Source organism: Antechinus flavipes, chromosome 1, assembly GCF_016432865.1.
Source record: "Antechinus flavipes isolate AdamAnt ecotype Samford, QLD, Australia chromosome 1, AdamAnt_v2, whole genome shotgun sequence".
NCBI lineage: Eukaryota > Metazoa > Chordata > Mammalia > Dasyuromorphia > Dasyuridae > Antechinus > Antechinus flavipes.
This window is the reverse complement of record NC_067398.1, coordinates 11,021,214-11,043,832: the sequence shown is the minus strand read 5'-3', so window position 1 is coordinate 11,043,832 and position 22,619 is coordinate 11,021,214. Positions and strand designations below refer to the sequence as shown.

General features: G+C 40.5%; 1 protein-coding gene across 2 annotated transcripts in view; it reads right to left on the bottom strand.

Moving 5' to 3' along the window:
• CACNA2D3 (calcium voltage-gated channel auxiliary subunit alpha2delta 3) overlaps positions 1-22,619 on the bottom strand; it is a 1,005,807-nt gene that overhangs the window by 176,610 nt on the left and 806,578 nt on the right. For both annotated transcript variants that reach the window (XM_051978988.1, XM_051978997.1), the window contains 5 exons: positions 16,174-16,219; positions 15,918-16,015; positions 13,505-13,598; positions 11,531-11,626; positions 5,446-5,567 (listed from right to left, as the gene is read on the bottom strand). In XM_051978988.1, the coding sequence (XP_051834948.1) occupies positions 5,446-5,567; positions 11,531-11,626; positions 13,505-13,598; positions 15,918-16,015; positions 16,174-16,219 (456 nt within the window). The remainder of the gene's footprint in view (positions 1-5,445; positions 5,568-11,530; positions 11,627-13,504; positions 13,599-15,917; positions 16,016-16,173; positions 16,220-22,619) is intronic.

Here is a 22,619-nt window from a genome sequence, read left to right as displayed (position 1 = left end):
ATACCATAGAATGATCTGTGGAGGGAATTGGGGCTCTCTAGGCTAGAGAAAAGGAAACTTGGAACCAAGTAGGGAGAAAAAGTGACCGTCTTAAGATATTTGGGGAAATATTGGGGACCATGGGGAAAGGGATTGCAGGTTTATTCTTTTGGGTCCAAGAGGACAGAACTAGAACACTTGGGTAAAAACAGCAGAGGCAAATTTAGCCTTAATAGAAGGGCTGAGAGAGACTTTTTACAACTAGGGATATCCCAAGTTAAAATAGATTTCCTTGGGAGACAGTGGATTCCTTTTATTGAAAGTCTTCAAGATAAGATTTGAACATCTTTTATACGTAGTCAAGATAGGGATTCTTATTCAGACAAGGGAAGTCCCTGGCAATCCTGTTTCTTCCAAATCATAAGAGAGATAATTTTGAAACTCTGATAGACCTGATTCTCTATTACCTGATTTGGGGAACATGGAAGAGATCTTGGTTTAATTTTGTCCTTTCTCCTAGAATTCTTTACAGTCTAGAACATACAGCATGTTGAGTAGCACATAATTACTGCTCCCTATGTTTACTTATCTCAATAGTCATATTTATATTCTGTCCACAAATATACATCATGGAAGAGCAGCTGGACAAGAAGTTTGAAAATAGTTTTCAAATGAGTTGGGAGCATTGGCTCTGATTTCTCGGTTGAGAATGGACTGACCTGTAAAATCTTATTGAAAGCCCTGGGTTTTGGGGCACGTCTATTCCAAACATGGATAAAACAGGAATGTAGCGCTTACTCCAAAGACTCCATAATAGCTTCTTGGTTATTCGGGATGGCTACAGACCTCCAAGGGGAAAGTTGCCAAATATTGATTTGGAATGCCACCAAAGCGATGACATCAGGCATCATATGGAAATTATCTGGGTTCTTCTAGGTAGCCAGACACTACATAAGGAAGTAAAACTCTCTGGTGTCCTGGAATCAATACTGTAGAATGTCAAAGCAACTCAGTATCTTAGAAATCACACGGTTTAATAGATTCTTTCTACAGATGAGAAAACAGAAACCCAGAGAGTCATATGAGTTGTCCACTTGTGCACACAGAACCAGGACTAGATCCCAGAGCTCTTAGTTCAGAACTCTGAATTTTTTTTTCATAAAATTACATGGATTGATGGAAAATCAAGAGGACTTGGGGTAGAACAGGGACCCTCCTGACACAACCCAAGAAGATCAAAATATCCCAATGAGAGATTGACCAGCATGAAATACAAATACTTCCAGGTTAGCTCTACAGAAACACCAAGTGGGGTCCCCTGGGGCTCGCTGGATTTCACTGGAGACACAGAAACTTTTACCTCCTGGACTGTGTCTGGAGCCTGGGATTTGAGGTGGGAAGACTGAGTGAATTCTGATTAGGAATGCCAGGCCCAGCTGTGCTGCTGAGATGCAGCCCTTAACAAAAAGGAATGAGCCCACCAGGAATGCCGGGTCAGTGGGGCAGGGACACTCCTGGCTACAGGCACTTTCAGGAGGGGTAAGCTTTGCTTTGGAGTTTCAAGTCAGATGGAAGAGCTGAAGTGAAGCTATAGGCACTATTCCCCCATCTCACAATCAGAAATGGTTACTACTTCCCATTAAAAAAAAAAAGAATCACCAAAGAAGAAAGAACCCAATATAGAAACTTACTATTGGAATATGGAAGATGGAGGTTCATCTTCAGAGGAGGACACTAAAGTAAAAAAACAAACAAACAAACAAAAAAGCTTCTACCTCAAAGAATAAAATTAAATGGCTCTCTGATCAGAAAGAATTTATGAAATTCAAAAAAGAATTTGGAAATCAAATGAGAGACATTGAGGAAAAAGGAAAAAAAGAATCCAAGAAAAACAAGATTTTGAAAAAGAATTAACTAGAAAAGGAGTTAACAAAGTATTGAATATTTTAACTCTTTGAAAATTAGAACAGGGAAAAGGCAAGTCAGTGAAGCTAACAGAGATTAAGAAGTAACAAGGCAATATATAAACAAATATAAAGAAAAAATAATACAAGATGTGAAGAAATCTAGAAAAACAACAGGTCTGGAAAACATATCAAGAAGAAAAAATATAAGAATAATTGGACTACCTGAAAGTTGTAACCACAAAAAGAATCTTGACATGATATATTGCAATGAATAATCCAAGAAAATTGTCCTGGAGTTACAAAGCAGGAGGTGAAAATAGAAAGAGAGGAAAAAAAAATCCTCCAATTACACCTCAGAGAGATCCTTTGTAGAAAGCACATAGGAATATTATTGTCAAATTTTGAAAACCCCAGGCCAAGAGAAAAATTTGCAAGAAACAAGAAAAACAAATTCAAATATGCTGATACCACAATTATAATTGTATAGGACTTAGCAGTCACAATTAAAGACCACAGATCCTAAAATAATTTATAGCAGCAATTAAAAGAACTAGGCCTATGGCCAAAAATACCATGTCCAGCAAAATCATCCATAATATTGAATGAAAAAAATGGACATTCAATGAACTTGCAGATTTTCAGGACTTTGAACCAAATCTGAACTCAATAATAATAATAAAAAAAACAAAACTAACATATGAGTCAATATCAAAGATCGCTTTCAAGAAATTTAACATGGACAATTTATTTTATGTTGTATACTATATGTTCAAGATTGACATCAATAACTGGGTAGGCCAAAAGAAAGATTAAGGCATAATTAAGGTAAAAACTGTAAGTATATTATACAAATGGATATAGAGGAAGAATGGACAGTGAGGTATTAGAGAAGGGAGAAGGCCCATAGTTCTGAAAACCTACTCACATTGAGAATGGGTTAAATTGGCAACACTACATATATACCATGAAGGGTTTAGCACCCTTCAAATTTTATAAAGTAATAAGGGGGAAAGGATGGGTGGAGGGGGAAGAGAAGGATGGAGGAAGACAAGGGAAGGAAACATGGGTGAGAGAAGGTTAATTAATAGCAAGACAAGTTAAAGACCAGAATTAAAGCAAAGACTTAGCAAGGGAAGGAAAGATGTCTAGGGGAGGGACAGGTGTATGTGTTTATCTGTATATGTATACATAAATATATCCTTATTTAACTATAGCTTGCTGGGAGAATGAAAGGAGGAAAAAGGTGTACAGCAGAAAACAAAAGATCAATTTCCAAAGAAGTAAAGAAAAGATGGATACTCATGAATATAATTTCTTCTACTATTATCTATACTTTCTTGAACTGCTAATCTATTGTTATATATTTTGAACCCTTCCTAATATTCTGACAACGTTTTGTTTTGTTTTATTTGATTTTATTTGGTCTTCCTTTTCTGTTTTTTTTTTTTATGTTGCTTTTAAGAAAATATGTATATATTTTTTTTTTGGAAAAAAAAGTCTATCATGTGAAAAAGATTTTAGAGTTATTCTGCTTGACTTCAAAAAGAAGAACCAGGAAAAGTAGAGAAAGAAACTCATTTAGATTTGATATTATGAAAAACTTCCTAACAATTCCTAGTTGTCTTAAAAGATAACAGTTTTGACATCACTAGAGTCCTTCCTTTTGGTTCTTTCAGGTTGGAGGGATGACCACGTGCTAGTTTTGTGGTCAGATAGACAGTATACTTTGTTTCCATCTAATAATATCTCCAATTCTGAGATATTAATTCTGTGATTCAATTGGGTCAAACACCAAAGAAAGGAAGAATCATATTTTGCTCTATATCTGGTAGGAAATAAACTTTATCCTTTAAACTTTATGGGCAACAGAAATGTTCCTCTTTCCAAAATTCTTAGTAGCCTTTGACACCACCGAATAACCTCTCCTCTGGCACATTCCCCTTTCTTTGACACTTTTTTTTCTTTCTAGGTTTTCAGGGTATCATGCTCTCAGGGTTTTCCTTGCCTCTGTCTGACCACTCCTCAGGCTCCTTTCCTGGAGTCTTATCTAGACCATGCCCTGTAACCATTATTTTAGGCTTTTTTTCTCTTCTATCTCTATTGTATTTCACTTGCTAATCTCATCAGCTCTCATGGAGTTATCCCTAAACCCCTTTCTAAACTGATAATTCCCAAGTCTAATTATCTTGCCCCAATAATCTGCTGAGACCCAGTTTCACATCTCCAGTTGTCTCTCAGACATCTCCAATTGGTTGTTCAGGAGATATCTTAAACTCAGCATGTCTAAAATAGACCTTAGTATCTTTTCTTAAATCCTTCCTTCATCTTAACTCCTCTATCAATGTTAAGAGCAACACCTTCCTCTAAGTCCTCAGTTTCACAACCTAGAAGGCACCCTGGACTCCTCATTATTTTTTATACTCCATATCTGATCTATTGTCTCTTAATTTCACCCTTGTTTTGTCTTGGGAATATGGCCCTCCCTCTGCACCTACTAGCATCCTGGTGTAGACTCTCCTCCTCACACATCTGGGTTATTACAATAGCTTGCTATTGGGTCTACTTGTCTCAGGTGTCTCCCCATGCTAATCTATTCTCCATTCAGCCACCCAGGTGGTAAAGAGTAAAACATAAAGAAGAAGGAAAACAGGTCATGAAGGGCTTTGAATGCCAAACAAAGAGTTTGCAGTGGATACTGGAGAAAATAGGTTGCTACTAGAGTTTATTGAATAGTGGGATGGAATAGTTGGACCAAACTTTAGTAAAATCACTTTGGAAGCTGAATAGTGAGGAGATAAATTAGATTGGGTGGAGATTATCCTTTACCTCCCTTTGTATACACTGAAGTAGATAATAAATGTTGATTTGGTTTGATTGATCTAGTACTTTAGTACTTTGGTAGCTGAAAAGTAGATAAATTAGATTGGTTGGAGAGTATACTTTACTTCCTTTTGTATACACTGAAGCAGATACTTAATAAATGTTAATTGATTTGATTGATCTAGTACAGCCCATCATTTTCTAGATGAGAAAATTGAGACTCAGGTTAGGCCCAAGGTCACACATGTGTTAAGCAAGCACAGATTGTGTGATTGAGAATGTCTGAGAGTTAATTGAGGAAGGAGTCAGACAGGGGCTGGTCCCTTAAGCAAGTTGAAATGGGTTAGCCCTCATCTGGAGGAAGGGAGGGAGGCTGTTTGGATGGCTGACTTTGTTCTCCATTTCTGTGAACAGATCTATTGTTATTGTGCATTGAAACTATTATGGATATTGACCTTTTTTTCTTTAGCTTTTCCAAACAAAGTGGGAGTCTTTTTTTTTTTTTTTTTCCACTGTGCATATGGCCCTAGAGGGAAGGCCCTCTCTTAGTTACACAATAGCTTTAGGCCAAATCTCTGCTTTATTTAGGGTACTAAGACTCTGAAGCCTGGTTACTAATTAAACATTGGCTAAACGTTTCTCTGTTGATTCTTAATAACTAAGTTTCTATTATGAATCATTTCAACTCAGCCTTGTGCTCTGCATGGGTGAAAATTTAAAACATAACAACAATACGGACCGACGCTGAACGGGATGGAGTAGACAAAGCTTCCCGGGATCTGTTCGGCTGCCCTTCTGTACCAGAGCGGGAAATGATCAGCGTTGAAAATATTCTCCTTATCTCCAGCTTTCAGGAAGTCTCTTGAAACAGAAAAAGAAAAGAAAGCATTTGTCATTTTCTCAGAGCATTTAGGAAGAAGCTCCTCCATTCACTGAGATCCCTCTCCCTTAGAGAGAAACACACATCCGATTCCAAGTCTCCAACGAGGTTGTTTTGCGATTGAAAGAATGGACAGACTGTGTTTTCTGCAGTCAAGTCCATCCAACACACATCACTGTGTGTTACTAGGCAACCAACCGAATCCCTCAGTGCCTTTAATTCCCTTAAGACTGAGATGCTGAGTTCTAGTAGTTAAAACTCCAACTTTTTCCATTTTTTAATCAATCTCATGTGCTTTTCTAAATCAGAAAAAAATCACATCGTTGCAAAAGTGCATTGAAACAACTAGGGAAACTGAGCTTAGAGGTGACTTCAGGGATAGTCATAACTACCTGGGAGTCCTTTCATTATGGATTATTAGATTGTGAGGTCTGTGAGGCAAAGGATTGATTTCTGCCTTTCCTTATATATACATCACTTAACACAATATCGAGCACATAGTAGGTATACAACAAGCTTTTGGTTTTTCTCTATTTTGTTGTTGTTATTGTTTCCCCCCTTAATATTTGGGGGTTAGACATTGGAACAACTGAGAGAAGTTTAAAAGAGGAGAAGGTGGTTTAATTTTAGGAGCCAGAGAGATGAACTTCTAACCCTAACCCCAACCCTAACCAGCAGAGCTGTCCAAAATTTGAATGTGCTGACTGAAAAAGAAGTCTGATCTTTCTCATAAATCTTCTAAGAAAACAAAATAAACCCCAAAATTATCTTTTAGGATTTTTACATGTTGTCAATTACCCATTAGAATATGAGTTCCTTGAAGGTGAATTCTCTGTTTTTGCCTTTCTTTGTATCCCTAGCATTTAGCCTTACAGAGAATAGGTACTCAATAAATGCTTATTAGCTGACTGAAGGAAGTATGGGTTGGACTGGAAAGCTACTGGGATCCCTCTCTCAGCTCTCTGGTCCTAAGGTTTGGTGATTCTATTTTATCATATGGATAAAATCCAGAGTATCCCAACTGATCTCCAGCAAACACCATCATTTCCTTCTTCCATGTACTCTACCAAAGAGCTAATACATAGCTCACAATGGTGCAGTAGATAAAGTACTAGGCCTGGAATCAGAGAAATTCATCATGAATTCTAATCTAGCCTCAAACACTTCCTAACTGTGTGACACCGATCAAATTACTTCATCTTGTTTGCCTCAGTTTCTTCATCTGTAAAATGAGCTGGAGAAGGAAATGACACAACACTCCAGTATCTCTGTCAAGAAAATACCAAATGGGATCACAGAAATCTGGGGATGACTGAAAAATGACTTAAAACCTTGATATTGTATCTACGCACCAGATACTGCACTAAGCTCTTTGTCATTATTTCATTTTACCCTCATAACAGCACAGGGAGGAAAATACTCTTAATGTCACCCATTGACAGAGAAGGACATTGAGGAAAAACAGCAAAGCCCAGAGTCTCAGTTAGTAAGTTTCTAAAGTTAAATTTTAACTCAGGTCTTCTCAACTACAAACCTCATGCTCCATTCATTGCACATCTTACTGCCTATCGCTTAGTTCTCCTGACTTCTTTCCTTGGGTCTCAAAAGGAGGCAGCAATATTTACTTCTGGACTTTTGGGCCTTCTAAGCAACAAAGTCTACTTTCTTGAATATGCAGAAAAAAATGAATTTCTGATTTATTAAATTCATAACTATCGAACATTTTGAAATTGTGATTTTGAGGATGCAAAAGTTCTAAAGGGCCATAGAGAAGAATTGTTACAAAGGCAGAGAGGACTTTCTCTCTAACTTCCTTCTATACTATCCCATTTATCAAACTTGTTCTCCTCCAGTTAGTGACTGAGCCCGGTAGGAACCTTCATTTAATAACTTTGGAACTTGTGGGATTCATTATGATTTCACGGGAGACTCTCAACTAGTGTGTGTGCCGTAACAGCTCCACAGCCAGTCATTGTTCATTCCAGGGTTTCCCCAGAGCATTTTCCAAGTGGATCATTTAGAAGGAAGAGAGGGATACATTCTCTATTTCCCCCCTCTCTCCCAGGATAAGTATCTTTAATCCTTTGAATAACTTTCAACAATTGAACATCCACCTTCCATTTGTTGTTGGCAAAATGGCGTCTCTCATTTCAAGAGAGTGATCCTAGAGCTTCAGGTCTTCAGCCCTGCAGAGAACTTGGGCCAAATCTAGTTTAATATTCATCGCCAGCAAAGACTGTGAGTTTCTAAACTGAAATTGTCTTTTACCTTTCTTTATATCCCCTGCACTAAACACAGTGCCTGACTCACGGTGGGTGCTGAATAAACACTTAAAGACTGACTAGCTTTAATGGACCTGGCAAGTGGTCATATAACCTGTGCTTGAAAATCCCAGCTAGAAGACTTTATTGCTTCCAGAGGAAGCCATTTCCTTCCTTGGACAGCTTTAATTATCAGGACCCATTTCCCAGGCTCCAGCATAGATTTTAGATATGCAAAATCGATTTGCATCATTGCAAGTTCTACTCATCTTTCCTTTGGGGACAAATGAAAGAAATCTAATCCTTCTTCTAAATAATACTCTGTGAATTTGAGAAAATATTGTCTTTCATCTTCAAGGTCAAGAATATTGTTTTTTAGGAAAACTAGAAGTCCAAAAATATTGCTGCTTCCTTTTGAAATCTAGAGAAATATGTTTTGAAGAATGAAGTATTCCAGTGGAATTCATGAAACCCAGAGTTCTGGAGCTGGAGTAGGTCAGTTGGGATGTTGTGAACTCTGAACTGGTGTTTAGTCACATGGTAGAGTAGAATTAAAAAAAAAAAACTCAGAGGCAAAAGGAAGCTTAGTGATAATCATAGCTCCGTCAAGCTGTTTCATCTCTAGTGCATCAAATCAACAAGTACCTGTTAAGCATCAATTATGGGCAAAGCACTCTGCTAAATGCTATAGATTCAAGGAAAAGCAAAAGGCCATCCCTGATCTCAAGGAGCTCAGAATTTTGGGGACAAGGCTACAGACAAACAAGCGAGGTACAAGCAAGATAAAGATGGCCTTAGCATTAATTTTCTTAAGACTGATCCTCTTCGGCATGGACGAAGTGCCTTCCTCCATCCTGGCTGCTTTTCTCGGGCCACTCTCCAGATTATCCATTTTTTTCTAAAATGCAATGCCCATATTCCAGACCTGCCTCGCCTTGTCATATTCCAAATCTGGTCTGCCTAGCCTTGAGTGTAACCTATCACTTCCTTAAATTCAGATGCCAGACCTCTTCTTCTGTAGCTCAGGGTCACATAAGGGTTTTGCCCACTCTATCCTTCAACTAAATTGCCTGAGGTGACAAGAGCATCTTCTCTGTTTTAGGACCACTTCCTTGAACCATGGCCATAGTTTGATAATCTCAATAAATGACTCACAATAGACATACGTGCTCAGCTGGTCTATAAAATACTCCTGGAAGTTGATGCTAGGCTGGCATTGGGACGGGGAAGGTTCCAATCTGGTCACTGGCACTGACACATGTGTACCGCAGCTTCAGCCCCTGCCTGCCCCTCATCACCCAAACTGCTCACTCCCATGCAAAAGGAGAATCAATCCTGCTACAAGTCAAAGAAGACCAGATTGAGTTTTGATCATTCACCACCAATAAGCTTTAGATTATTATCAGTCCTGAGAGGGCAAGAATTAAACTGCCACTCTGGAGTTATTTGTTTTGAGATGGGAGCAGAAAAAAAATTGATGTGGAAGCTTTCTGTTCTGCCAATAATTCACTGAATTCTGCAAGAGCTCCTCAAGATATAACATGGGATCCAAGAGCCAGTAGGACCCTAGAACCTTTCCAGGGCAGAGAGAGATAGCGGGGATACTTGGGGCATATGAAATGTCACACAGGAGCTCTAAGGAGCAATCAAGTGAAAATAAAAACAGAAACCTACTTAATGCATCAAAATTCCTAAAAACAACTTGTTGGCTTATTAGTTTTCATATAACAACCCTGGTTAAACTCGAAATTATCTTCGCCTGCATCTTGAAGATGAGAAAACTGAGCCTCTGAGACTTTCAGTCTTTTCTTGGTAGTTTCATCAGGTCTAAAAAGCTGGGAAGGAACAGCAACATCATCAACTGCATAGAGTGCTCTGAGGCTCAAATGAGCTAATAAGTGGAAAGTGCTTTATGAGTGAAAGATAGCTACTATTTAATGCCCATGATTATCAGACTTACTCATCCAGTCCTAGTCTCTCTCTCCTGACCTCGAGTTTTGCATCTCCACCTGCCAATTAACATCCTTAAACTCAATATGTCCAAAGCCAAACACTCTTTCTTTCTTTCCAAGCACAATTCAATGCCTTTTTGAATATATTCCAGTAGTAATTCATCTTTTCCAGGAGCAAAACTGGAAGTGATGGAGATCTGCTGGAATATAGTCAAATCAATCCTCTATTTTGTGTTCAAAGCCTCGTTGCCTCTTACCTTTCCAATCTTTGTAATCCTCATGGTCTTCCACAAAGCCAATAAAGATCCAGTGACAATGACCTCCTTCCTACCCAGTCCTCCATCTCTAGATTTTGAGTATTTTCACTGGCTGTGACCTAAATCTGGGGATGATTTTCCTTCTCACATTCACTTACTGGATTTTTTCAAGTTCCAGTTAAAATCCAACTTTCTACAGAAAATCATTCCAATCTCTTTTTATTCTAGTGATTTCTTTCTAAGATTACCTCTAATTAACCAAATATCCACATTAACATGTAGTGAGAGATAGAGAGACTGAGAATGAGTGAATGAGAAAGAAAGAAGCAGAGAGAGGATCAGAGGAGTGGGGAGAGAGACAGGGAGAAAAAGAAAAAGAAGGAGAGAGAGATTCACACAGAGAGAGAAACAGAGAGACAGAGAGAGAGAAGGAGGGAGGGAGGGAAGGAAAGAGAGAGGGAAGGAAAGAGAAGGAGAGAGAAAGGGAGGAAGAGAGAGAAAGAGAAAAAGAGAGAGAGGGAGAAAGAGAGACAGAGACAGAAACAAAGAGATAGAGACAGAGATAGAGACAGAGAGAGAAACAGAGACAGAAACAGAGAGAGACAGAGAGAAAGAGCGAAACAAAGAGATAGAGGTAGAGACAGAGACACACACACACACACACACACACACACACACACACACACAGACCAGAGAGAGAATGTTCATACATAGTTGCTTGTTTTTTTTTTTTTTTTCTTTCTTCCATAGATTGTAAACTCCTCAATGCCATGAACAGACTTCTCCCCACATACGACCATCCCACCGCTTCCCTCAGTGTGTTTGCCCGGGCCGAGCCCCCAGCCAGGAATGCTTTCCTTCTATATCTCCCATCCCCACAACCTCAGGTCAAGTGTCCTCTCCTAAGAAAAGCCTTTTTTGGATCCCCCATATTTAATGCCCCTAGTGTGATACTTTGCTTTCTCATTTCTCTCTTGTTTAAACTGGTACATTTGTTTTGATAAAATAACTAATAAAGTAGAATGTAAGCTCCTTGAGCTCAGGAACTAATTTGGATTTTGTTTCTGCATTTGCAAGGCCCAGGGAAATGAGCATATAGTTAGCACTTAACAGGATCTATAATAGTAAACTGGTGGGACCCTCCCAGGACATCTATTTAAATCCTCTCATTTTACAGATGGGAAAACAGAGCTCAAGCATGATTAGATGACTTGGCCAAAGTATTAATTACAAGAGGCAGAAGTGAACCTGGTTTCCATGATTCTGGAGTCACTACCTCCTAAAAATGTCTGTTGAATTGAATCAAAACCCAGCCTCTACCTTTGCCGGGTCCAGCCTCCCCCTCTGCCTGGTCCAACTTCCACCTTTTCCTGGTCCAACCTCCAACTCTGCCAGGTCTAGCCTCCATCTCTGCCTGGTCCAGCCTCCTCAGATGACCCTCCCCTGCTCCCACCTGCCCCTTCAGCAGACTTACTGATTGGTGAGCTGCTCAGCGCCCACAAACAGGTTGATCCTGGAGAGGCCAGTCCGGGTTCCAAGGAAGGCAACCTCAACGCCCTTGTCAGAGTTCCTGAAAAAGAGCAGCCCAGTTAGCCGGCTAACGTTGGCAGACAATAAACAGATAATAGCTCTTTTATTAGTCCAAGCTAGTTTTATGCAATAACATGTTTGAAGCAGGGACTGGAAACGGAGTTACGAGAGACACGTTCATTTTTCATCGAGATAAACGTGTAGCCAAACCCAAAGAGGCCCTTCTTCTCCAGAAGCGTTTCCAGGGTGACGGGCCGATAGACATCACGGGGGAGCTTCAAGTTAATGACAGTGCCATGTGAAAATGCCCCCCCCCCCCGGCAAAGGCAGAAGGAAACGAGGCAGCCTTGAAGCCAAAAGCACTAACAATTTATTTGGGGGCCCTGACCATGGAGGCGAAGCCTGCATCTTCTCCACAGGATGATGAATGCCTCGGAGAAAGCCGTCATTCTCCAGGCCAGCCCCTGTGCTCTCGCTGTCAGGTCTTGGATGAGAGTTTACAACTTCTCCTTTGTGGGGGAGGCCATGGGTGACATTGGGCAGAAGAGAAAACTCACATGTGAGGGGAGCTGGGGGAGAGGGGGCGGCCAGCCAAATCCGATGCCCGCCGTGGGCTGGAACCCCGTCTGTGCCCGGGGCAGAGTGGAGTTTTAAGGGATACAAGGAAAAAGAGGGCCCCAACTGGCAGCTGCTCACTAGGATCTCCCCTTGTGCTCTTTAGCCTTTAGACAGCAGAATGATAAAAGCTCCCCAGATTTAGAACCGCAGAGGACTCTGGAGGCCATTGAGTCTGTGCCCATTCATGTTATAGGTGAGAAACTTGAGTCCCAAAGAAATAAGGCCATTTCCTCCAGGTCTCACAGCTAATAAGCGGCAGTATTTGAACTCATGTCTTCCGAGTCCAAGTCCAGTACCCTAACCATTAGGTCACCAGTGCCAAGTTAACATATCCAAAAAAGGCAGCTATGCAAAGTAGTCCCCAGTATGGGGACTTCCACCATATTCTTCATGCTCCGTCTTATTTAAAATGAAGGGACTACAGTATTAGGGATGTCACCAATATGGTCCCTTCCACCATATTCTTCATGCTCGGTCAAATTTAAAATGAAGGGACTACAGTATATCCCGCTTTGGATATCTTTCTTTAATCAATGGCTGGATGGCCATTTGTTAGCATGTGGAGTGTTAAAGGGAAGACTTGGGCTAGGTGGATGCTGAGAGCCTTTCCCATAAGCCATGATTCATGATTCTGTGTATATACACGTAGTTCAGAGATGCTCTAGAAAATACAAACAATTCTCCCTCTTCCCTCATTATTCTTCATAAGAGTTTAAATACTATGCCCAAAAAGCAAACAAAGGCAAATAAAAGAGATATAATTGTTTTAAAAGGAGATGAAAAAGGGGGGAAATGAGGAAAAGAAGAAAAATGAGAGAGGGAAAGAGGAGAACACATAGGCAGAAAGTAATAGATGAGGGAAACTTGAGAAAGATCCTCAAGTTCACAAGGCTACTGGCACTCTTTTGAATTCTTAATTTAAACAAGGTTGTGAACCTAATCTCTTCTCTACCCAGTGAAAGGCAGTCTCATTTGTCCTAGGTGCTGAATTTTCTCACTTTGTGAACACTCAGCTGTCTAAGGAGACTCAGAAATGCCCTTTCTTCCCTCCTGTTGGAATCATATCTCATATCTCAGCACCTCAGACTTCGTGTAATGTATGTGTTCTCTACCTCTGGGGGATGAATGTATAACTCTGGGATCACTGCTTTGCCGCGGCCCCTTGGAATTTGGAAATTTGGGAGAAAATGAAAGAATCAGAACATCAGACTTTTGTACTCAGTTATCTCCTCAAAATGCGATGATACGTCTACCTCTTGAAAGATAATTTCCAAAAGAGCAGATGGATGTGATCGCTTACTCGGATTTGTTGAGTGCTAAGCTGGTCCAATAAGCTTCAATGGGGGCGCTCACTACGGCATCAAAAAGGACTTCTTGTATCAATTCTTTGTCACCTGTTGGGATATGAAATAAGGAATGAGTCTCAGAGCGATGCATGTAATACAATACACAAAGGTCACCAAGTGTAATATCATCTGGGCTCTGGTTTTTACATGTTAAAGAAAATATTATCCACTCCCCACCTTGATCAGAGATAGATTTCCCAAACTTCACAGGCAGTCAAAATAAAACTGAGACAGAGAATAGACTTGAATCTGCCTTTCCCTTAAAGGCATCAGCAGGGGGGGATGTTGCTGTGATTCAGGAAAATAGGGATGTTAGCTGCTGCCAATGACTCCAAAAGGGCTTTCTCTCCCACTCCTGGGGAGTCTGTATAAACAGTAAACAAAATCAGAGAGCTCATACCCCTTTATGTCTGGGGAGGTTTATTATGTTGTGTTTGTAGTGGGTCTGGAAGGAAGCAAAGTAAAAAAAAAGCAAATGAGGTTGCTTGTGGCATCTGATATGTAACTGGATTTCTCTGCATCCCAGAGCAATGAGAGACTGGCCTGGGAGAAGCTTGAGGTCTTGGGTTTATAGGACATATAGATTATGAGGAACATGAGGAAGAGGTTGATCTGTGTCTGAAAATAGTTTCTGAGACCTTGCCTCCTCTCACAGCCATGAATAGATCAGGTCGAAGGCCGTAAGTCAGGATGTGAGAACCTGAATATAAGCTCTGGGGGGAAATGGTTCAAGAGTCTGAAAGGGGAAGAGATCAAAAGGAAGCATCTTAAACAGGAAATCTTGCTTTTGCTACCAAGTGGCTGCTTTATCTGAGACAAGTCATCTTCCCCCAGGCCTGTGTTTCTTAATGAAAAAAGGAAGAGTTTGAACTAAATGACTCTTTTGATGGCCATCAGTCCCCACATTATTCAAAATCCTTCCTCAGTCCTCTCGCTTTCCATCTTTAATGATGCTTTCCCAAGTCATTCAGGTCTCTTACAAAAGCCAAACTCCTTTCTCCTACTCTCCCCAAATGCTCCATCCACACTTGTTTCCCACAGGCAGCATCTTATTCTTCCAAATTGTCTTGTTCTCCTTTGCTTGCTCACTCACCCCCAGTCAAGTTCAGGAGAAAAAAGAGCCAGGAAACTCATTCCTATCAATGGCTGAGAAGTTTTATTTCTGTGTCTTTACTCCCAAGGAGATTATGTTTAGGAGAAAGCTGGTTAAACCAGAGAAATTAACAACGGGAGAATTTTCACCAGCCCTGCAAGTCTTTTCATAAAACTGCTCAGAAAGAAGCAGATCACATGGGCCCCTTCCTCCAAAATTGGTTTTCTCAAAGAACATTTGAACCCTTCATTGCTTTCCCATTCACTCATCATATCCTCTCTACTTGTTCAACATTTATTTTTGCCTTGTCTTATGTTCCATGATCAATTGTAAACTTCTTGAATGATCTGAAGGTTATAGAACAATAGAAAATGGAGAGACATTTAGCTCTCACTTCAGTCTCACTGTTTTGTAGATGAGGAAGAGAGAGAGAGGGAGAAAGAAAGAGAGAGAGAGAGAAGAGAGAGAGAGAGAGAGAGAACAGAAAGAAAGAGGAAAACAGAAAGAGGGGGTAACAGAGAGATGGAGAAGAAAAAAGAAAGAGAGAGAGGAAGAGAGAAAGAAAAAGAGGAAAACAGAAAAAGAGAGGGGGAAAACAGAAAGTGGGGGAGAGAGGAAGTGACTTGCCTATGGTGATAGATATAGTAAAGAGCAAAGCCAGAATTTAAATTCAGTCTTCTGATTCCAAGATCTGGGTTGTTCCCCTCCCTCTATTGCTCTGTGCTTGGGGTTCACACTTATTATGAGAATACTTGAACCATCTTTGAGTTTGTCATCACAAGGAACTTAAACTTAGCCAGTGTTAGATGGTCTATCCCTGGACAGGTCCTCAAAGACTTTCCAGTCTGATTAAATCTGTCTGCTACTGACTGAGCCTTTGAGACCCCAGCACCCCCATCACGCCATGAGACTCCAGACTAATGGATTCCCTACCCATATATGTGAAATTGAGTTGGAAAACATATTGGAACCAAAGGGTTAAGTGAAATTCTTGAATTATCTGTGGATTTCAGAGATCCACACTGCCTCTTCCTCCCATTCCCATTCCTGGAAAAAAAAATGAGTTTGGCAGTATTTCACACGACTGTCTGTTTCTGCCAGAGCAAACCTTGCCTGGAAACAACAAGTTGAAATATGGTCTTCAGTTCACTCAAAGTCATTGAACTTAAGACTCCATCCCGCTTCCCCATTGGTAGGGGGAAGGATGCCTCCCCTCTCTCCCCACCCCCCATCCCTACCAAGCACACACCAAATAAGTTGGAAAACAGACTCACACTGAAGTAGAGGCTCTTTTCCTTTGAGGTAGAGCTTAATAGCATCTAATTGAGACAGCTGTCGGTGTTCGGGCTGTAGGTCTGTGTTGCAATAGGACCTGAGGACACGACATGGCCAAAAACATGAGCATGTAAATATTTACCAGCCTCTTCCCTCTGTACCTTTGAACTTGCAGAATTGGGCACGGGGAGCACAAACAGCATAAAATCCAAACAGGGGAACAAATCCCACATTTATGCATTGTTGAAATCTTACCATTCGTCTGCCAAGGACACATCGGGGTGTTCTAAGTCATGAAGGCCTGGAAAAGGAGGAGAAGGGGTTAATTAGAACTAATTGACAGGGAGAGGGGTAATTAGGATTATTGGAAGGATGATTGAGGCAGTCTCTTCTAGATACTCTTTGTTGTGGGAACAAGGGTAGGTAGGCTCGATGGGCTGGTGTAGGCAAGACAGACATGTCTTTGGTCCCTGCCAATCAGTCAACAAATAGATACTTATTAAGCACCTACTATGTGCCAGATAGTATGATAAATACCATTCTTTCATTAAATGAAATAATTATCTTCCCCACTGATAATTTCCCCTTCTGGCTCCCTGAACTTTTCTGTCACTCATCAAAGGCTTAATTTCTTGGTACATGGGGCTCAGACACAAAATAGGGGAAGGGATTTCTTTTTCCCCAGAGAACCTGTGTTTTCTCCCCATGAAGATGGAGTCATCTTTTCCTTTCTGCCATGTTTGCATCAGAAGGCATGGCACAGACTCCTGAATTGGGCTCTTCTCCTCCTATTCTCAGCCTCCTGCCTTACTCAGCTCCGCTCTAATCACTACAATTGCAGCTTCAGCTAATTAAGGTTATTCCTGAGAGCCTGAACTCAGAAATAAGGGAGGCTGGTGAGTGGGGAAAAGCCTGCTCTTGAGTAGAGGCAACATGGCAAAGGACATGGAAGGAGAAGAGTTTAGATACTCTCAATGACATATGACCAGCATCACGATCTTGAACAAGTCACTTAACGTGCTGGTGCTGTGAGAAACTAAGAGTCATGTTTTCAGAGGAAATTCTCAGTGTAGCAGTGGAGAGAGGCACCATACCACATGACACGAGTGAATTCATGGGTCTATATCCCCACCCTCCTTCCCGCCCTACCCTGCCTCTGTCCCCCCAAAGGGGGTTGTGGTTCAGCTTGCCATCACTGTCTAAGCTGCAAAGGGGATCGATAACTGGATTAAAAACCTTTTTGAGATTTGAGGATGTTGGCAGAAGCTGAGAGAGCATCACCAAAAGTTGAAATAGTTGTTATTCAGAAATAATAATTGTCAGATTTTAGGAAGCACTTTACAATCTCCAAGTTGCTTAGATACCAGATCAGACTTGGGTCTCACAACAACCCTGTGAGCTTGTATTTCAATCCTCATTTTCCTGTTAAATGGATTGAAGTTGGTGGACTTTGATTGACTTGCCAGGAAGCACATAGCCATTAAGTTTGTGAGGCAGGATTAGAATTCAGATCTTCCACTCTAGCCTACTAGTATGGTCTTGTGGTGCTCACATGCTGGAGAGCATGATGGGAAAAGGGTCAGATAACTCCCAGGCAAGTTAGTGACCGATAACTAGCTAGACAACCTGCCTACCCTATCACAGTCTCACTTGGCAGAGGGATAGTTAACCAGTGAGCCCTCTAAGATGAGTTGCCCTATTTCTATTTTACTGCCATGGCTGCCTGCTGACTTTGCCTTTTTTATTTTTTTTTAGGGGAAGGATCATTGATGGGCTGAGAGAACTAGAAGAGATCTTAAGGACCAACTTGTATCTGAAAAAAATAATGTCTTCCACAACACGCCCAAGACCTCACACCCCAGACATGGCCTGAAGATTTTTAGGGAGAGGGAAATTGCCAGCTCTTGAAGCAGCCCATTCTCTTCTTGGATATCTTAAATTGTTAGAAAGTATTTCCTTGATGTCTAGCCTAACATGATCTCTGAAATGGCCATTCAGTGCTACTAGTTTTGTTTTCTGGGACCAAAGAGAAGAACTTGAAGGTAAGCAGTGGCTTTTCTCAGAATTCTGCATCCAGGACACATTCACCTTCTTAGAAGGGCCGGGAGAGATCAGCCGGTCCAGCCTCATTTCTCCAGGCAGATGTACAGACGTATCCATTCCCATCTATTCTGAAGGGAATAGAATGTTGTCATCTTGCAGGACCAAGTAGCCAGGATTCCATCACCTGCCTTGATGGACATTTCTGCACTTTCCATTAGTAAAGTAATCCTGGATTAATTTGACCATAACCCTTCACCCGAATTTCTTTAGTATGAGACTAACAGCTCCACATCTTTAAACCTTTCGTGTTAACATGTTAAGATCAGAACCCAAAAAAATGGCTCTTTTCCAGTCTAAACAGCACTCACATCTTTCCTCAGGGAAGGAACTTCTTGTCCAGACCTTTAATCACCTCTTTCCTGGGCTCACTCCAGTTTTTCCATTGCAATTCTACGGACATGTGCTGACCAGAAGTGGACAGAGTGCTTAGGGATAATCTCCCGAGGCAGAGGACCAGAGGATGAGTACTTTTGGCTTTCATAAGTCCTGCACCTTTTAATACACACTTATTGTCATGACAGAGGCTTTGATGTGGCTCTCCATGGGAACTTTCAGCTTCCATTCTCTGCCCCTAATTCATACCTTGCCTTGCGTATCTTGCACTGCTCTTACCAAGAAACCAACATTTTCCCTTCTTGGAAGTACAGCATGAGAACCTTTTCTCCCTGCATGTGTGAACCAGGTTGCACTCATCAAAAAGAAGCTCTTGGAGGCCATGTTTTTTAAAAGTGTTGAATCTATCCAGCAATCTACCGACAGTACATCGAATTGCCTGTCCTCTTGACCATCTCTATCATTTGTCCTTTTTTGGGGGGAGGGGTTGGAGAGTCTTCTTTGCCATTGGTTATATAGCACAACCTGACCACACCCACCAGATCTGTTGGTTTAAATTTCTCAGAGAATGTTCTACTCTGTCACTGTCATGATGCAAGACAACAGAAAGTTGATTTTTAAAAACGTGGGACTTTGCTTAGGGATCTTGATGGTGGTAAAAGATTTGGTAGTTTCATTAAGGCGACCCAACCTTATTTCCTCTAGTTTACCTCTGGGTCCATTCATTCATTGTCGTTAGATCTTGTCTGATTGAGATGCATATACTGCTCGATAATGTGAGCTTTGAATGCACAGTATTTTGAGTGTTTGCTCGATTGAATTTTGTTTTCATGTTGACGAGGGTTTGTAGGGAACAAACAGAAATCCAGATGGAACATCTGGCCAGAAGAAGGAATGCACAACATTATTCTGAGTCTAGAAGAGGGCATTTAGTCCACTTGATGTCAATGCGACCCGAGGATATCACTCACTGCCTCCTGAAAAACACTTGATTTTTGTTAGAATTTTTCTTTCTGGACCCTTGGGCAATAGTGTCCTAGAAACAAAACTCGGGGCTCCGGTGGCAGGATATGGGATTACCAAGTTCATCTTAAAGCTTAAGGTGCAGAATTGGGAATACTGGGGTTCAAGTCATGTTATACATTCCTATTCTGCCCAAAGGGATGCTGAAACCTCACAAGATATCTTGCAGATTATGGGCTAGATTTCTCTCTTTCAGGCCATACTTTAGACCCAAATCACTCTTGCTCTCATAGATTGGCTAAACTTGACTTAATCATTATTTGGCCTTGATGGCTCAGAGTGGATATAAATAACAATTTGTTTCTATTTTGGTCTTCCCCAAAAGAGCCTATTTTTTGCCTCATTTCTTATCTCTCCTTAGTCATTGAAAGGGTATTGTTTCAGTCAAACTGAGACCTGGGAAAGACCTTACCTTTAAAAGGCTAAGATCTCTCATGGCCTTCAGGGTCATCTCCAGTCACCCTAATGTATAATTTGCCACTAAACCCAGATGGCTCCGGAGGAAAGAGTGAGGCTGATGACCTTGCACAGCCCTCTCTCACTTAAATCCAATTCATAGCATCTTTTCTCTGATATCATGAGACATCTTTGAGAAGGAAGGACAAACAATAGTAAGACTGGCTCTGTGGTGCTGGATGTGGCTCTTATTTCTGTGTTTGGATCAACTCCCTAGCATTTAGCTACTACATTATGGACAGAATGAGATTGATAATGATTCTCAAATCTACTTATCTAAGCCTAATCTCTCTGCTGACCTCCATCCTCATATCTCCAGCTGTCTTCCAGACATTTGAGCTGGATGTCCTATAGAACATTAAGCTCAATCTGCCCCAAACTGAACTCTTTATCTTTTTTTTTTGTCCAATAACCAATAAACATTTATTATGCACCTACTATGTGTTATTGTATTAAGAGATGGGGATATAAAAAGAAACAATAGATAGTTCCTCTTCTCAAGGAGGTCACAAACTAATGGGGGAGACAGGATGCAAACAAATATATACAAGATAAATTACATTCCGGACAAATAGGAAATAATTAACAGAAGGAAATCTAGGAGGTGGCAAAGAAATAAAATAAGTTGACCTGGAGGTGAAGTTTGAACTCATATCTTTCTCCTTAAACTCTTTCTCCTTCTAAACTTTCCTATATCTCTTGAGGAATCACTATCTTCCGGGTCTTCCAGGTTTACAACCTAGATATCATCCTCTATTCCTCATTATCTCTTATCTCCTATATCCAATATCTTTCTAAATCCTGCCAATTTCACCTTTACAACATTTTTCAAGTCCCCTTTGCCACAACCCTTTCCTTGATACATGTCGTCATCACTTCATGTCTGGATGCTGCTCATGGGTTTGCTACCTCATATCTCTCCCCACTCCAACAGATCTTCCTAAACAGTAAGTCCTGTCTCCTCAATACATCCAGTGGCTCTCTATCACCTCCAGACTCAAATATAAAATCCTGACATTAGTCTCTTTGCTGTTCCCCATACAAGATGAATAGGGCATGGAATACTTTCCCTTTTCCTCTTTACCTTATAGCTTCACTATAAGCCAAAATCCCACCTTCTACAAGAAGCTTTTCCCAATGTCTCTTAATTCCAGTGCCTTCCCTCTTAATTATTTCCTCTTCAACCTGTAGCTTGTTTGTAGATATTAATTTGCTTGTCATTAGATTGTCAAGTTCTTGAGATTAGAAATTGTCTTTTGCCTCTTTTTGTATCCCTAGAATTTAGCACAGTGCCTGATTCATAGAAGTTACTTGATAAAAACTGATTGAGTCCTGGCTGGGATTCTCAAGGACTTTCCTTCTTATTCCTCACTAAAATGTAATACTTCCTTTCCATGGGAAAGACTTTTGAGATGCGGAGGAAAGTCTCATTAGGGTGCCTTCCATTAAACTTTGTCTATTGGCAGGATTTCCTAAGACATAGGCTCTCACCAGAATCTATAACTCCACAGTCATGGCCATTGACTATCCTTATGATGCCCCCTCCCTTCCAAAGCCCTTTGCTTGGAGAACACAAATGACCCGGGAAGGAGCTTCTGAAATACAACTTTTTGTAAGCTGTGTTTGAATGAATCTCATTAGAGATTCACGGAGAAGGTAAAGAATATTTCCATCTGTATGTGTTCCCATTTCCTCATGAAAAGAAACAATGATCCACAGAATGCCAAAATCAGAAGGGGCTTCAGAGTTCCCTAATCTGATCTGAGTAAAAATCAATGTGTCATTCCCAGCAAGTAGCTTTCTAACTTAATCCAAAATTAATTCAGTTATAGGCAGCCTGTTGGACTTCTTGGTCAGCTCTAATTTTTTGGATGGATTTTCTGATACTAAGTTCCAATCTGCATTCCTATTATTTGATCCCTCTCTCTTGATTGTGCTTTTTCAGGCCAAGAAAAATAAGTTCACTGTGTTTTCTGCATGACAATCCTTCAGATTCATGAAGATCATAAGCACAAGCTTCAGAAGCAGAAGAGATAGGTTCACATTCAAATTCTGCTCCTGAGGGACTTTAAATAATCGCTTGAAATCCCACAGATGCAATTTATTCACTTGTTAAATCTCTGAGTTCCCTTTCAATATTAAATATATGATCAATTCCAAATATAGAATGCAGAATCTTCTATTTCCAGAGAAAATGCCCTAAATCTTTTAATTACTATTTGTTTTAATTAACATGTATTTAGTTTGGCTATTTGGATCCTTTCATCATCCTAGTAATAAAATCAAAGACATACAGAATCAGAGTTGGAAAGAATCTCATGAGTCATACAGATCTACTACTATACCAGTAACTCCATGGGCTTCTGTGCTCCAGTATTTATGATAAGAACTCAGCTAGCCCTTGTAGGAATACCTTTCAAGGTTGGAGAATTACTACTTCCCAAGGTATTGATTCATCTTTTAATGTCAGAGAGTTCTTTATAACAATCTGAAATATGCCTCGCTGTAACTTCTACCCATTATGTATTATTCTACCTTCTGAGACTATGCTAGGCAGCCCCTAATCCAGTTTACACTTGAAACCCTCTAAATACTGGAAAACAACTATTACCCATTCCCAATTTTATTCTCCTAATTAACTGATCCTCCTATGACATCATCATTAATTCCTTCCCTATTCTCATTGCCCTTCTCTGGAAATGTGCTGGCTTGTCAGTAGCCTCTTGAAATGTGGTTCTTAGGACAGACTATTTTGCCATGACAGGATATAGAGGATCTACCATTCT